The sequence below is a fragment of the Cucurbita pepo genome, chromosome 2, assembly GCF_057944985.1.
Source record: "Cucurbita pepo subsp. pepo isolate OVF chromosome 2, ASM5794498v1, whole genome shotgun sequence".
NCBI lineage: Eukaryota > Viridiplantae > Streptophyta > Magnoliopsida > Cucurbitales > Cucurbitaceae > Cucurbita > Cucurbita pepo.
The window spans coordinates 1398702-1413401 of record NC_141799.1 but is presented as its reverse complement, the minus strand read 5'-3'; the positions used below and the strand labels follow the sequence as shown (position 1 = coordinate 1413401).

Genomic DNA, 14700 nt, shown 5'->3' with positions numbered 1-14700 from the left:
AATTCAAGGATCAAACACGGTGAACCCGACTAGTCCGATTTTCTCTTTTGGAACTAAAATATTTTCATTGAACTCTCCATGTTTCCTCTATCATACACTGAATGTAATAACCGTAACTTTACCTGAAAATTTGATGCACTCTTCCTAGAGAATAATTACAAACGAAGGTTTAAAAGAATTAGACCCCAAAAAATTAATGGAAGGCTACAAAATCAAGTATCGGTTACTGGATTTAATTGCTCTGTTCTGCTTCTTCACCCTCGCTTTGTTTTTCATTACTGTGCGAGGGGGGGCTTTTCTGGTCCTTATCAGCATCCGGTGTAGCTCCATTTTCCAGCGCAGGCATGTCACCATTTTCTGCAACAACTTGCTCTTCGGCATTACTGACTGTTGCTGGGAGGTCTCTCGAGGACGAGACGGTTAATAGGCGACCGATGCCATCGTACAAATTCTTTGCGTCTAATATAAGCACTGCCCCGCCGGGATAACAGCGACCGAAACATGTGGCACAATGTGGATAAGCAACCTGCAGAAGATGGAGCAAAATGAGAGAGGTTTCTTGTAGAAGAGTAAGTTGCAGATGGCAATGGCAAAGCAAAAACCAAAACAGCACCTCGATAAATGCTCGGCAAAGCTGGAGAAAAAGTCCAGACTCGTTATCTTTTAGCATCCGAGTTGTGTTGTATCTCAATAAAGAGTCGGAAACGGCCTGCAATCCTTTTATTAATTCCTGAGCTATCACATGCTTCAAACTCAACGGGGCACAATGGCGAAGTTCGTTTAAGGCTGCTGATACACCTAATACCACCAAAAGAAGATGCAATTAACAGACCGATTGTATTGCAACAAAATAACCTTATAGTACAAGTTTCTTACTCTGAGCTCATAGGTGGACACTACAGTCAGGTTAATAAATTAGTTCTATCAAACTATGAAGTAAACTCTTAGCATTTCTTAAAAAAAAAAACAAGTATGCAAACCACATCTATTTTTTTTCCAGCTTCAAAGGAATCTATCATCACGCAGCTAAAAGCCTTTAATACTAACATGGATCAGGCTACAAAAGCGAGGCACAGTTGCAATGTACCCTCTTTAATATTCTTTTTAGTTCAATGTGCTTGAAAAAATTTATGGGGAAAACAAATATCTGACATACGCATACCATTCACAAAAACAGCAAGAGGTGGATGTTCCATCAAATACGAAGGTGGAGTCACGTCTTCCTGACTTTCCTCACCAATATTGCTTGCGGTGAAACCAACTGCTGGTAATGGAACCCAACGATGGGAATCCAGAACTAACTGTAATGGCAATAAGCATTTCATGGTCAATTAGACATGACAGTGAACTTGATTGCAGTGAAGGGACTCTCACTCGTCTTTTCGTAGCAAAATTAAATTGGGGGGAGTTTCAGTTTCTCAAGAGGAAAGGATGTTTCTGATGTATTACCTGAAAGTTATCGACTGCAGTACCCATATTTTTTGCAAATAGATTGAGAACTGCCCTGAGGAGTAATTAAATCAAATTATTATGAAGAAATCATTTTATTGTCATCGATTGAATAAAACAGAAACCAAAATAAAATAACTGCCTTACTCTTCAAAAAGTGGAGGAAGCAAACCGCGAAAATCCATTCCGACCCAGCCAAGCCCCATGGCACAGTACTGCAAATGATAGAGAGAAGTCAAAAATAAATTAAGTAGCTGGGAATTCAAGTCATTTGGTTGGAGCCGCATTGTATTACATTGAAACTGGCATTGCGTGCATATAATACTATTTTGATGATCTAAGTACCCAGTTTAGCAGTTCCAATCAAGCATATCACACAGACCCACACAAATGGAGAAAAAGAGTAGAGTGAGGTTACAATTAGAATTTGGGCTTTCGGCCAAATAGAAGGATATTTTTCAAAATTAAAGCAAACATTATCAAACTAACTAGATCAGGTAACTTTGAATCTTGGGCACATTATTTCCGTAACTTTGGAATTAGGCTTTGAAATACGAGCAAGGAGGACAACTTTGAATCTTACTCTGCCCTGAGATTCTAGAACCCAAAGTTGATAAATAAATAAAATTCCATAAGTCAACCAAATATCGGTCAAAAGGAATTCATTTTACCATGCACTGTTCTAATATATTCGATAGGGATCCTCCTTCTGTTATCTTTGGCAGCATTATTTTGAGTGTCTTTAGATGAGAAGTAATCTGATGCATGGACCAACTAAACAGAAGCCCACTGTCATAGTTTTCTTCATTTCCTGACGTATCATCAGCAAAGATTGCTCGATATTGGTTAACAACATCGAAAAGATGTGTCCTATGACAATTAATCATTCCTTTCAAATACTCATAAGCATTTCTCTGATCAAGATCTTCAAGAATTCCAGTAAGCCATGCCTCTCGGCATCTTAAAAACTGAAAGAAGGCAAATGCAATCCCATATAATTAAATCCATCGGAAAGAAAACAAAATTTAAAACAGCACAATGCTTATAAATTTTCAAGATGAGAAAAGATGTAGATTTAGAACAAATGAGAGACTTTTACCTGCAAACGCATTTCATATTCACTAAACACTCCAATTCGACGTAAATACCCAATGATGCGGAGGCATTCAGGTAACTGCCATTTTAAAGACATAGTTATTATATTCATGTCAAGACTTTTATCACATAATGCAACACTATAAGCCATGCAAGATACCTGAATATTTGAGCGAAGTTTCTGGAGAAGTTGAGAAAGAAGAGATTGTGTGGTCTGCCTGACTTCTGCCACCAGGGCTTGAATAACTGGTATTCTATGAGAAAGAACGGAGTCCCATCAAAATGCTTGTTAAAGAGTTAGTTTCCAAAACAATAAATTAATTGGTGTGGAGAGTAACAGGAGGTAATTTTACTTCGGGTGCATGGTTGAAAGTTTGGCAACAAATGCTTCCAAGTCAAGAGCTTCATCGTAATTTCCATTTCTTACACACCTGCAGAAGGATGGAATCAACAAAAACCTTTTTCATAATCTTCTAAAAATATAGCACTGAAATAATATGAAATAAAGTTTTAATTCATTCTATCATTAATTCCTAAAGCAAGCTCGGGCTTCAAATTTATAGTACATGATTTCTTCATTATATTTTACAATTATAATCAATCATGTCCGTAGCAATTAACTAAAGAAAATTATAACAGAACAGTTGGTACATTAATCCATGTCTAGTGGATGTTGACTCATCACAAGTGTAGGGTAATATTTTTCCAACCAAAATCAGCTCCATAAAGTTTATAGGGTGGGTATTATTATTAGGCTAAAATAGATTTATAATGTAGATATAAAAAAAATTTAAAAAATCAATAATAATTTATATCAGAACTATTTACGACAGTATGAAGTAAAAGGAAAGGAACATGCCAGCAATAGCTCAAAAAACATATTCTTATCGTAGATTAATGAAATCTTTTGCTTCCTCCTCAAAGAAAGCATAGGACAGCAAAGGGAAGTGCTGTGACATGTTTTCAGCTTACACTGTAACATAAATAAAAAACATATGCTTATTGCAGCTTGCACTGTAGCGTATTTTCTTGAACAAGTTCGAAATGTGTATGGATAATCATATATCTGATAAAATCGCACAAATGCATCAATTTAATCAGATCACATAATTGGTTAACACAATGTAAAATTTCTAGAGCGAAGGTCAAGCAATCAAATACATACGTGTCCATAAGCTGAGGAATTTCAAGTAAATCAAGCAGAGTACTGTGATGTGTTAACAATATCTGGTTCATCTTCCTCTTCTCTAGAATCTGTTCCGCAGATTCAATAAACTCTGTGCAACCCGATGTCAGATTTGGAATCTCAGATATCTATAACAGAGGAAATTAATATCTCAATATTAAATAATCGTCAAACCATGTAAACTGAAGAACAGAATGATCCATTGGTTTCATTACCTCATCTTGATAGTTATTTTTTACCACTATAGTTATTTTCCTACCACTAAAAATAACAATAATAACAATAACAATGAAGTAATAAATGAAAAGTTATAATCATAGTAATGACAATGATGACAATATCAGCAAGAATAATTGTAAAGCAAGCATGGGAAATGGAACGTCAGAGAGTCGATCTTTTAACAGGAAAAATAAACAAACAAACAACCTGAGTGATTCCACTTTGTATACTATCTACGAAACCAGTGAACTTAATATTGATTGAAGCATTTGATTGCCATGCAAAGTCCATTGCAGTTGATTAATTTCCAAACTATTATTAGTCATATGGCAACAATCGCCTGCACATTAATCGATAAAAAAACTGCACTTGTCCCCTGAATTAAGGCCTCAAAATATGAACATATGCACTCAGATGAAGGAAACGCAAGAGAACTTCGGAGTTACCAAAGATTCGAGATGCTTATCAATGGAAGATACTTCCTCCCGAATTGCAAGCAACGCATCGGCGGCAGCAATGAAAGCTCGGTAGTTGCCGACTGCCACCTCCTGTATTTGCCTCCGAATTCGCTCGGCATCAACCTGAAGAAGCTCCGGTTCCTATAAAAGAACGAGATATGTCACTAATTGCAGAGTAGACACTGAATTACTTCGTTTAAGCTTCAAGCTCATCGATCGAATAACCAGAAGAATATCAAGACATTGTGATCTCCGAACTAGATAGAAGCATTTAGCCACTCCATTTTCAAGTGCAACACGCAACAGGTGAGAGATATTCAGAAATTGCCTTGTTTAGGCGATCGAGCGTGAAGGAAAGGAGCTCCGACACATATGGCTGCTGCGCGGCGGAGGCGAGGGGAAGAAGAGTGGAAGCCGTCGACGATGCAAGCTCCTCAGCATTCTCAGTCTCCATTTTCCGAACCTCCGTAGCGACTGGTACAACAGCCCTGATCTAGAAATTCGTGTTCGGAAAATCACGTAGGCTCACAGATCCACCAGAGAGCCGATGAGCTTCGTCCCTGCGCGCTAACGAAACCGGTTATCGCAACACCATTTGGATCTGAAATGACTTCAATATTTTGCACGACTGAGAGAGAGGCATACTTTCCCCCCAAAATTTTCTTTCTTCCTTGAGGGGTATTCTCGTCAATATAACATATACTCGCTTTTTAGGCTAAACGTACAATAATAAGCGCAATTTTTAAGGTATGAAATATGGATGGTATTTACAATTATTATTTTATGTGATTTTTTCGTATATCAACTTTTTATATATATAGAAAATGTTAAATTTTTATAAATAATTTCGAGTTAAAAACTATAATAAAAACTAACTATTTATCGGCGCTTAATAAAAATCTCTTATTTAAATTTAAAAAATGTCACTATTTTTATTATTATTATTATTTAGCGAACATATATATATATTTATTAATTGAGTTAAGTTTAAATTAATATTTATATTCATAGCACAGAAAATTCATATGTGATAATTTTTCATTAAAATTAACGAGAGCAAAAGATGGGATGTTTTAATCGAACATACATATTAAATCATGGCATTATGACGTCAGCTAGCTACTCATCGACGTCATCAGAAAACAACATGAAAAAAACACACAAACAAGACAAAGAACGTTGAAGGAGAAGAGGAGGAGCCCAAATTTGAACTGTAAAAGTAGTAGTAAGGGTAAGAATAATCGCGTGGCCCCACCGTCTGCGGCATCTGCCCCGACGGTTGTGCGCCCGAAACATAATTCGCAACCGGAGGCGGCGGCCCCCGGAGAAAATACGACGACGTTAAAGCCGGCGGCGGCCCCATATAGCCACCATAAAACGCAGGCGGCGGCGGTGGCGGCGGAATGTAAGTGTTGTAAGAGCGCGGCGTCGGCGTGGTGCAAACTACTGGGCAGGTGACGCACTGGCTGATACAAAGCTGTCCGGTGGAGGGCACAGGCAGCTGGGCGTCGGATGGCGGTAGAAACAGAGCCGCTGCCATAACCCAAAGCCCCAAAGAGGTAGAAATTTGCATTCTTCGTTGGAACGGCATCGTTTAGAAACGAAAAGAGGTGAAGTGGTGGGTTAAAATGTGTGGCACTTTCGGTGCTGCAAAGGGATGGGCCGAGAAATAATCGAAGTCAAAGATTGGGTTGATTTGCAAAGTTTGGAATCTAAAATCTCCAAAGCTTCCCTCTTTTCTAATACCTTTCTCCCGACATAATCCACATTTTATGGAGATTGTGGCCCAATCTTCTCGGAATTGATGTAATTAACGGTGATATCTCAACTCGTTGGGGGGAGAACGAAACACTCTTTATAACTTCACTACCTAGTAGACGCGTTTTAAAGTCGCGAGGGAAAGTCCGAAAAGAAAAACCCCAAAATAGGACAATACTTGCTAGCGGTGAACGTGGGCCGTTATGGGTTAATAAGTAAATAATACTATCTCCTTTACTACGAGATATTTTAGAAAAATATGGGTTTTTAAGTAAGGAATGTTAGACGAACACGACTCTTCACAATGGTGCGATATTGTCTACTTTGAGCATAAGCTCTTATGATTTTGTTTTGGGCTAAATGTGAGACTTTAAACAAAATCATGAGAGCTTTATACTACTCAAAGTGGATAATATCATATAATTGCGGAGAGTCTTGTTCGTCTAACAAGGAATACTGTCTCCCTTACTACGAGATATTTTAGAAAAATAAAAAATAAATTCACGAGAACTTATACTTAAAGTAGATAATATCTTACCATTATAAAGGGTCGTGATTTCTAACGATATTTGACAATCGTCAGAGTATCGACTGCTCATAATAGATTGACTTTCATGTTAGTCTTGCTCGGCCGCAAGAAAAGAAATAAGAGCAACAAGGTCGAGTTCGATATTCAATCGAAACAACCAACAAATATTGTACTTACGTAGATAAAAATAAAATAATAATATCTGTAAATACAGTATCATTTATTGGACAAAAAAACATAATTTATAATATATAAAAGCGGAAATAATTTATTTTCTTTTTAATATGTATATATTTATGAAATATAAATGAAATTCGCGGTGATCGATTAGTAAATTACGACGACGCCGTTTACTGGAAAGCTCGAGCTCGGAAAAGTTTTCAGACTCCCTCCTCCGTCTTCCTCGAAAGAATTTCGGCGCAGCGGCGAGCGGGTTCTGGAAATTGAGTGGAAATGTCGACGGTTTACGTGCTAGAGCCGCCGACGAGGGGGAAGGTCGTATTGAATACGACGTGTGGCCCGCTCGACATCGAGCTATGGCCTAAGGAAGCTCCAAAAGCCGTCAGAAATTTCGTTCAACTCTGTCTCGAAGGCTATTACGACAGTACGATCTTTCACCGGATCATCAAGGACTTCATTGTTCAGGGCGGCGATCCTACCGGCAGTGGCACAGGTCCGTCCATTGCTCTCTTGCTTTTATCTGATTGTATGATTTGGCTAGGGTTTTGTAAAGCTTTGTATTATTCTCGAAGTGGATGCTTGTTAGAGTAAGTTAATCGTAGGGTTCTTGTATCGGAGAAATTAGGCGAATTCCAGTGAATTTGTAGTTGACGAAGTTTTACTTTGTATCATTCCCTTTCCAATGATGTTTTGTAGTTCAGAGAAATTGAAATTTGGATATCGTTCTTAAGCTATCAAGAATGCTTTATTACTTTGCAGCACATATTTACGGGCTATGCCGTCATAAGCGATTGTAGGAAAATAGGCAACTACAAGAAAGTGTTTGTGAACACCATGATTGATGAGTGGAGGAAGGAGCTAATCAAGCATATTAGGCTACCATGTAGAGGGGAAGATATTGGGCACAGAATTATTCCATTGTCCGAAGGAGGGGTTAGGAAAATAGGCAACTACAAGAAAGAGGGAACATCATATTGTAGGGCATTCAATTTTTCCATTGGGACATGAATTTAATCTTGAATGTCGAATATTTTTAATCTATTAATGCTCTACTATGTTTTACTGCTTGCTAACATTACGACCAATATTTTCCCAGATACTTTGTTTGTATATTGTAGGGTACTACTAATTGTAATGTGTAACTAGAGTTCTACCGTGTTGGAGAAATCGTGCTTATGTATCATTGTTTTTCTGCTTAGCTTTCTATGTTTTAGTGCAGGTGGTGAAAGTATCTATGGGGGTGTTTTCCCAGATGAGTTTCACTCACGGCTAAGATTCAAGCACAGGGGCTTAGTAGCATGTGCAAATGCTGGGTCACCTCATTCAAATGGAAGTCAGTTTTTTATAACCTTGAGTCGATGCGATGACCTTGACAAGAAGCACACTATTTTTGGAAAGGTATCTATGATTCTTATCGTGCATTTTATCTTGATTGCTATTGTGATGCTGGAGTTCATGTTGTTCTAGGTCACTGGGGATTCTATATATAATCTAACAAGTTTGGGTGAGTTTGAAACTGACAAGGATGACCGTCCTGTGGATCCACCCAAGATTAAATCAGTCGAGGTAGGATTAAATGATACAATTTTTGAACTAGGTTGCAGTTTCATAGTACTTTTTACTTTTGATGCTACTTTCATGTTTGTTATAAGCTACTTTACGCCAAAAGAATCTTTAAGGGGCTAACTTTCTTCTGAAAAAATCTTATCTCAAGGTATTATGGAATCCATTTGACGATATCGTTCCAAGAGCGCCTGCAAAGCCTGGGATCCCATCCACTGTTGATTCTGACAACAAGGACATTAAGAAGAAAGCTGTGAAGTAAGAGTTGATACAATTTGGAATTCTCTTTTGAGATACATGCTATTGGTTATCCCTGATTTCTCTGTTGCTTTGTATGTTTATGTAATGTAGAAAACTTAATTTACTATCATTTGGAGAAGAAGCTGAAGAAGACGAGAAAGAACTGGCAGCTGTGAAGAAAAAAATTAAGAGCAGTCATGATGTATTGGATGATCCACGTCTGCTGAAGGACGTGATTCCAAGCAGTGAATTGGTAAATAAATAAACAAAAATAGAATAACAACTTTCAATACATTTGTTATCAATTTTCCAAAAAAAAAAAAGGAACTTTTTTGGGGATATAATGAGTTTGTATAAGTTTACTGCTCCCTTGATCTGAATATTTTTCTAGTAATCACCTTTTGAAATCTGAATGCTTCATTTCAGTTTCCCCCTTGATTTCCATACGAGATTTGTTCTTCTGAAACAGCGTCATTAATCTTTTCTTGTAACATTCCCTTTTGAAGCTGCGGCTATTGCAAAAGCTTAGTTGTGAATCTATGATCATTGATAGCATCTATAAACTATTTGATGGGTTCTGACTGAACATGATAAGCTTTTTTTTTTTTTTTTCTTTGATGAGATAATGAACTTTTTGAGTGCAGGACAATAAAAGAACAAGGGAGATGCAGCTATCTGTTAGAGAAACTTTAGCATCAAAGAAACAAGAGTCTCGTAGAGATTCAGATGCTGAAAATTCTAACCTCCCTCAATACAGCGACAGTGATGATGATGAAGCTAACTTTGATGCCCGAATGCGTCAACAGATATTAAGAAAAAGAACAGAGTTGGGAGATGCACCATCTCACCACAAGTCTAAAAATGGTGACTTAAACATTCTTTGCGTACTTCTATGCAATTTATTGTTTTCAATATGGAACCATGATCTTTCAGTCTTTCACACTGTTTCCGTATGCTATGTCTGATGCTACTTAAACAGTTTAGTTTCATGTTGGTCCAACTTTTAATTTGACATATGGCGAAGAATTGCATTAACTGGGTGCCAGAGGAGAAGGGGAAGTGTTTCTCAAACTTTTCTTTAGTTCTCTTGGAATTGGATATATAACTTCATTGGGTGCCCATCTAAGCATAACTAAGTGGACGAGGTACCTATTACCATCCCAAAAGTTTGTTCAATCCCCTACACCCACATAATTGCTTATCTGAAAGAAAAAAAAAATCTCATAGGGTTCCCCTTTTCTTAGGTTTTCCCCGGCTTATTGATTACAGTCAATATTGAAATGGGATAGGGAATAACATGGAGAATGTTATATATCCACAGTATTAATAAAAAGGAAGAAAACGTAGATGACAAAGTCAGAAAGTCTGAACAACAGGCAGTTCATTAAGCTTTAGATGAAAGGTGGATGCTTGGGTGCACACATTCCACATCACATAATGAAAACATTTTATGGAACAGTATGTTTGCAAGATGATACCCTTGCATAGATGGTCTAAGTTATTATGATTAAACCGTTGTTACCATTTATCTTTTCCTCAACCAATATTTTCGTAGAGTCTACTAAATCTAAGTTCGGGCTTTGAGACCTGACTGCCCAAAGTAATTATTACTCAAGTGCAAATTACTTGATGTACTGAATTTCATGTGCAGGGACTTCTGACTCGAAGAATAATGAAGGATCTACTCAAAGGTAGAATAATTTGAACTCATGTTTGCTTCAATCTTTTTTTATCTTTATTTATGTACTTTTGTTGAAGTTGGTAAGGGGGAATTGTTGTATCTTCATGCCTTCACAATTTTTACTCCATGCATGAGTACATGTATCTTGTTTAATCTGCAAAAGAAGGCATGGGAGTTGTGTTAATAGCCAATATAGTTCATATCATTGAGATTGGTTGCATAAGGCTTTTAAGTTCACTCATTCTGTTCAGAGATCGGACGGGACTCTCTTAAGATCTGGTGTGATTGATCTGGAGATGGTTAAGTTCGAGTTTCTACAATTGCCTTTTAAGTCCAAGAGCTATTACCCCTAAACTATAGTTTAGGAATGGTTTCTGCAATTTTATCTTTTATTCTTCCTCGTAGAAGCTGCAACTGAAGCCTGTACTTGTTTACAATTTAAGTTTTAGACCTTGATAATTGACTTTAATCTTAACATGTAGGGTCATCCTAGCTTAATTACAATCTTTATTTTTTATAATTTTATGGAGGTTGAAGAATCTACATATTATAATTACCATCATCATTCGATGTTTTGAATAAATTAGATCATCTGTATTGCAATTGTCTTTTAATAGGTCCAGTGCTGAGAACACTAACCGTGAGCAACCAAAGGTTGAGAAGTTATCTATGAAGAAAAAAGGAATTGGATCTGAAGCAAGAGCGGAGCGAATGGCTAATGCTGACTCGGACTTGCAGTTATTGGGTGAAGCTGAAAGAGGGAGACAGCTGCAAAAATTGAAGAAGAGGAGACTGCAAGGACGTGAAGATGAAGTATGTTCTAATCTTCTTCGATACTTGTCATGTTTTAATTCCTATTGTATTTTTGTTTTGAAAAATGAAATTGCATGTTGTTTGAAATAATGCTGCAATGAGATCAAGAACTCTTCACTTGATCTTAGGCAATGACAATTATGAATCCTGATGACTATCTGTCACCCTGCACCTAGGTTGTTTTGATTTTTTAAAATAACGCAGCGTCTTTATCTTTTTATCTGAAAATGGTAATGTACTAAAACTTATAATGTTAGCTTTTGCTTTTGTTCTTCGTCTTTTTTACTCGGAGCCCACTTCATAACAAGTCCAGATAACACTTCTAATTTCATTGTTTAGTTTGGCTTATGTTACACAGACACAAGGAAAAGGAAATATTTAAAATTCTAAATTATGAATCTTAACTTTATTATGCTATTAAGATTGGATCTTAAATCTCTCTCTTTTCTCATTGTTGGGTTGGGTATGAAGCCATATTTGGGAATGACTTCAAGATTTTTTGCAAATTGAGGAACTTCTTTTTGCATCATTTCATGCATGGATTCGCGCCTTTTACACTCATCTTCAGTCTTTATTAGCAAGTTAAGCATTTACTTTTCTCTGTGTTTTTGTTGCTTATAGGTTTTGGCCAAACTTGCGAATTTTAAGAAAGCCATTTCTGGAAAACCAACAACTTCAAGCGCCGAATCTGAGGGTGGCAATGATGAGTTGTCAGACTGGAAATCTGCTGGGTTAAAGTTCACACCAGAACCTGGGAAGGTAACTAGTTGTGAATTTATTGACCTGCTTAAAAGTTCTGAAGGCCAACTTCGCACAACACATTAACGCTTCGATGGACTGAAAATTTTGCGCTATATTCCTATAGAAAAAAGATTGCATAATACTCCTATAAAAGAATGCTATATACAATCTGCCCATAACTGACCCTTGCCCGTGAAGAGATAGCTAAGTATATGCTATATTTATTGTCGTTTGCTAAATAAATTCATTGTATCCATCCAGTTATAAATTTGGTATCTGTTTCTTTGTATCCTGCTAAAAAGTAAATAGTTTTAATTGTTGGGACTTATATTTTATTTCACTGGAAAATTTTTGACTGAAACCCGAATATCCGTGATTTGTGTTGAAGCTTAATTTTCACCATGGATGATCATGCAGGACCGCATGACTCGTAGTGATGATCCAAATGACTATGTTGTGCATGACCCTCTTCTCGAGAAGGGGAAAGAAAAATTCAACAAAATGCAAGCCAAACAAAAGCGACGCGAGCGGGAATGGGCTGGCAAATCTCTTACTTAACCCGTCAGTCAAGACTCAGAACATGGGTTCATGGGTAGGTTAAATGCCAGATTGACTTGGCTCCATTTTTTACTGTCGAACCAGATCAAAACTGCACTAGATTCCCACAAAGACGTTGGAAATTTATTGAGGTTCATCATTGGCAGCCAGTTGTTTCAGACACGCAAATTTCTGGATCTGGATTGACAAACAGGACACAATTCTCTCCATTCACATCCCAACGTATCCTTTATCTGTAGTTTCCTTTTTAATTCCTTATAACTTGTTCAAGATAGTAGAGAGAGAAAAAATGGCTTCCCCACCCATCAAAATGTGATTATTTCCCATGGATTAAGTTCTAGATTTGTTTGATACAAATTGCAGGAATATGGATATCCTCGAAGCTTCTTTGCACAGCCTAGTGAGTTATTTAATGATCTGGCCAAACCCCATCTTAAAATGCTTCTTCTAGAAACAAGTTCAGACATAGAAATAGGAACTGAATATATTCTTCAAGAACAAATGTTCTTTTGCTGAGCCGTTTGTGCCATCAGACGCGCAAAGAAAGTCGGCCAGCCATTCGTACTGTTGCCAGAAAAGTCTACTCATTTAATTAAATGGTCTCAGCCTCAACCGTATATGGATTTGGTAGGAATTTCATGAATGAGTTGTTTCCATTCCATGTTTCTCCATTATTCAAATTCGGCTCATTTTTAATTGGTTTAGAGGGGGAAGGAAATGGATTTAACCTAACCCACCCTATACTATTGGATTCCTTGACTGAGCAAGTGATTGGCTGGAATGTGTTCTTACCATTTTAATCTCTAGCTATTTGGAGAATTGGGAATAATTCAGGCTTTTGGATACTTTTACAGTCATTGGGGTTTAGGCTGATCTTGTGTATTATTGAAAGCATGTTTTGTTTCCATCTCCACTTGGTGTTTGAAAGCTTTGATGGGAGGGGGCGTGCCACACGGCGGCGTCTTTAATAGTCTAAAGGTTGCGTGTAAGTTTGAATTTTTCAGCTCAATCTTTCCTTTAGGCATGGCCCATCCAGCCGGCATACTCACATACTCCTCCACTTTGCACGGTTAGAGAGAGAGAATATAAATAATATAATGAAAACCAATTTATAGGTTATGGGGATTCTCACTTTTAAATTTGTGTTTATTTAGTTCTCGAATTATAAAAATGTCGAATCTACTCTTAATCTTAATTTTATATTTAATAGATATGTTGCTTTAAAAAAAAATTAAAATGGAATAGAGATCTATTCACGTTTTTTAAATTTAGGAGCTAAAAGATTATAGACTATTATAAATTTTATTTTTTTTGTTTTAAAATTTGTATCGTATAAGCCCATAAATTTTAAAATATTTAATAAGCGTCTAAATTACGTGTATTTATGTTTTAGTGGGAAATAAGTCTTCTAATTTTTATTTTGTATTTAATAAACTATTAATTTATGTTGAAAGGCTGTTAAAAAAAATCAACATTCTATTAAATATAAAGATTTTGAGATGAAATTAGTAAATCAATAAATTTGTGTTTTCACATGAAATTACTTAATGTATTGAAAATATGTGAGATAATAGGCAAATTAATTTGCCAACACCGTAGGATATTTAATAACAGATTGACCATTTTTTTTATGATGAGATGACACGTCAGCATAATTAAAATTAAAAACAAATTATTCTTGTAGCATAATAATGTTTGGTGGTGTCATTTTGCAGAAAATTAGGTGTTGTCGTAAGCTTTTTCATTAATTGAAATTACACTTTATATTTTTTAACCAAATTTAAAATAATAATAATAATAAATATTAGATAAGTGTGAATATGTGCCATTTTTTTTTTGACAAATTTGTGGTATTTTCAAAATTTGTAGTTGGTTAATTGGCTTATTAATATGTTAATGACTTCTTTCTGTTCTAATTTCTATTTAATGTTGAATTATAGTGTACTTTACAAAATGAGTTTATTTCATTAATATAGTTTTTTCAAAAGAAAATTGGATAAAATCATGAACCTAAACCCTAAAAATAATAAATAAATTGTTTAACGCGTTTTAATCTGTTTATTTGAACCTATATGCCTCAAATAGTCGAGTATCTCTATTATTTTATGTTACAAGTTTGACATTTTCAAAATAAATTAATAAATCCAGAGCAACAAAGAGATACCATTTTCATAAATGAGACGGGTATTAAAGAAAAATAATTTATTTTCTTGAAATATAATGAAATCAA

General features: G+C 36.1%; 2 protein-coding genes across 3 annotated transcripts; one reads left to right on the top strand and one right to left on the bottom strand.

Annotated features, from left to right (window-relative positions):
- Positions 1–38: 38 nt before the first annotated feature.
- LOC111788142 (conserved oligomeric Golgi complex subunit 8) lies at positions 39–5078 on the bottom strand. Its single transcript, XM_023668366.2, has 12 exons — positions 4736–5078; positions 4396–4548; positions 3710–3858; positions 2898–2975; positions 2705–2798; positions 2549–2623; positions 2121–2417; positions 1597–1664; positions 1450–1504; positions 1163–1301; positions 614–798; positions 39–526 (listed from the first exon to the last, which is right to left on the bottom strand). The coding sequence occupies exons 1-12, from the start codon at positions 4859–4861 to the stop codon at positions 233–235; spliced, it is 1713 nt and encodes a 570-aa protein (XP_023524134.1). The 5' UTR covers positions 4862–5078; the 3' UTR covers positions 39–232.
- Positions 5079–7008: 1930 nt separating this feature from the next.
- Positions 7009–12865, top strand: LOC111788163 (Cyclophilin-like peptidyl-prolyl cis-trans isomerase family protein). Of its 2 annotated transcripts, XM_023668412.2 has the most exons (11): positions 7009–7367; positions 8094–8272; positions 8342–8440; positions 8589–8695; positions 8789–8930; positions 9322–9541; positions 10329–10368; positions 10976–11171; positions 11793–11930; positions 12330–12504; positions 12617–12865. In XM_023668412.2, exons 1-10 carry the CDS (start codon positions 7148–7150, stop codon positions 12468–12470), a joined length of 1482 nt encoding a protein of 493 aa, XP_023524180.1. In that variant the 5' UTR covers positions 7009–7147; the 3' UTR covers positions 12471–12504; positions 12617–12865. The 2 variants fall into 2 exon arrangements, with proteins under 2 accessions (XP_023524180.1, XP_023524179.1); XM_023668411.2 differs by having other exon boundaries at positions 12330–12865.
- Positions 12866–14700: the final 1835 nt, after the last annotated feature.

What these genes read in the sequence shown, in the direction of transcription:
- LOC111788163 (XM_023668412.2), top strand. Translation starts at nt 7,148, where the DNA reads ATGTCGACGGTTTACGTGCTAGAGCCGCCGACGAGGGGGAAGGTCGTA. An exon ending in CCAAGATTAAATCAGTCGAG is followed by an intron (nt 8,441 to 8,588) that starts GTAGGATTAAAT and finishes TCTTATCTCAAG; the next exon opens with GTATTATGGAATCCATTTGA. An exon ending in AATGAAGGATCTACTCAAAG is followed by an intron (nt 10,369 to 10,975) that starts GTAGAATAATTT and finishes GTCTTTTAATAG; the next exon opens with GTCCAGTGCTGAGAACACTA.
- LOC111788142 (XM_023668366.2), bottom strand. Translation starts at nt 4,861, where the DNA reads ATGGAGACTGAGAATGCTGAGGAGCTTGCATCGTCGACGGCTTCCACT. An exon ending in ATTCCTCAGCTTATGGACAC is followed by an intron (nt 2,976 to 3,709) that starts GTATGTATTTGA and finishes ATCCTTCTGCAG; the next exon opens with GTGTGTAAGAAATGGAAATT. An exon ending in AATATGAAATGCGTTTGCAG is followed by an intron (nt 2,418 to 2,548) that starts GTAAAAGTCTCT and finishes GCCTTCTTTCAG; the next exon opens with TTTTTAAGATGCCGAGAGGC.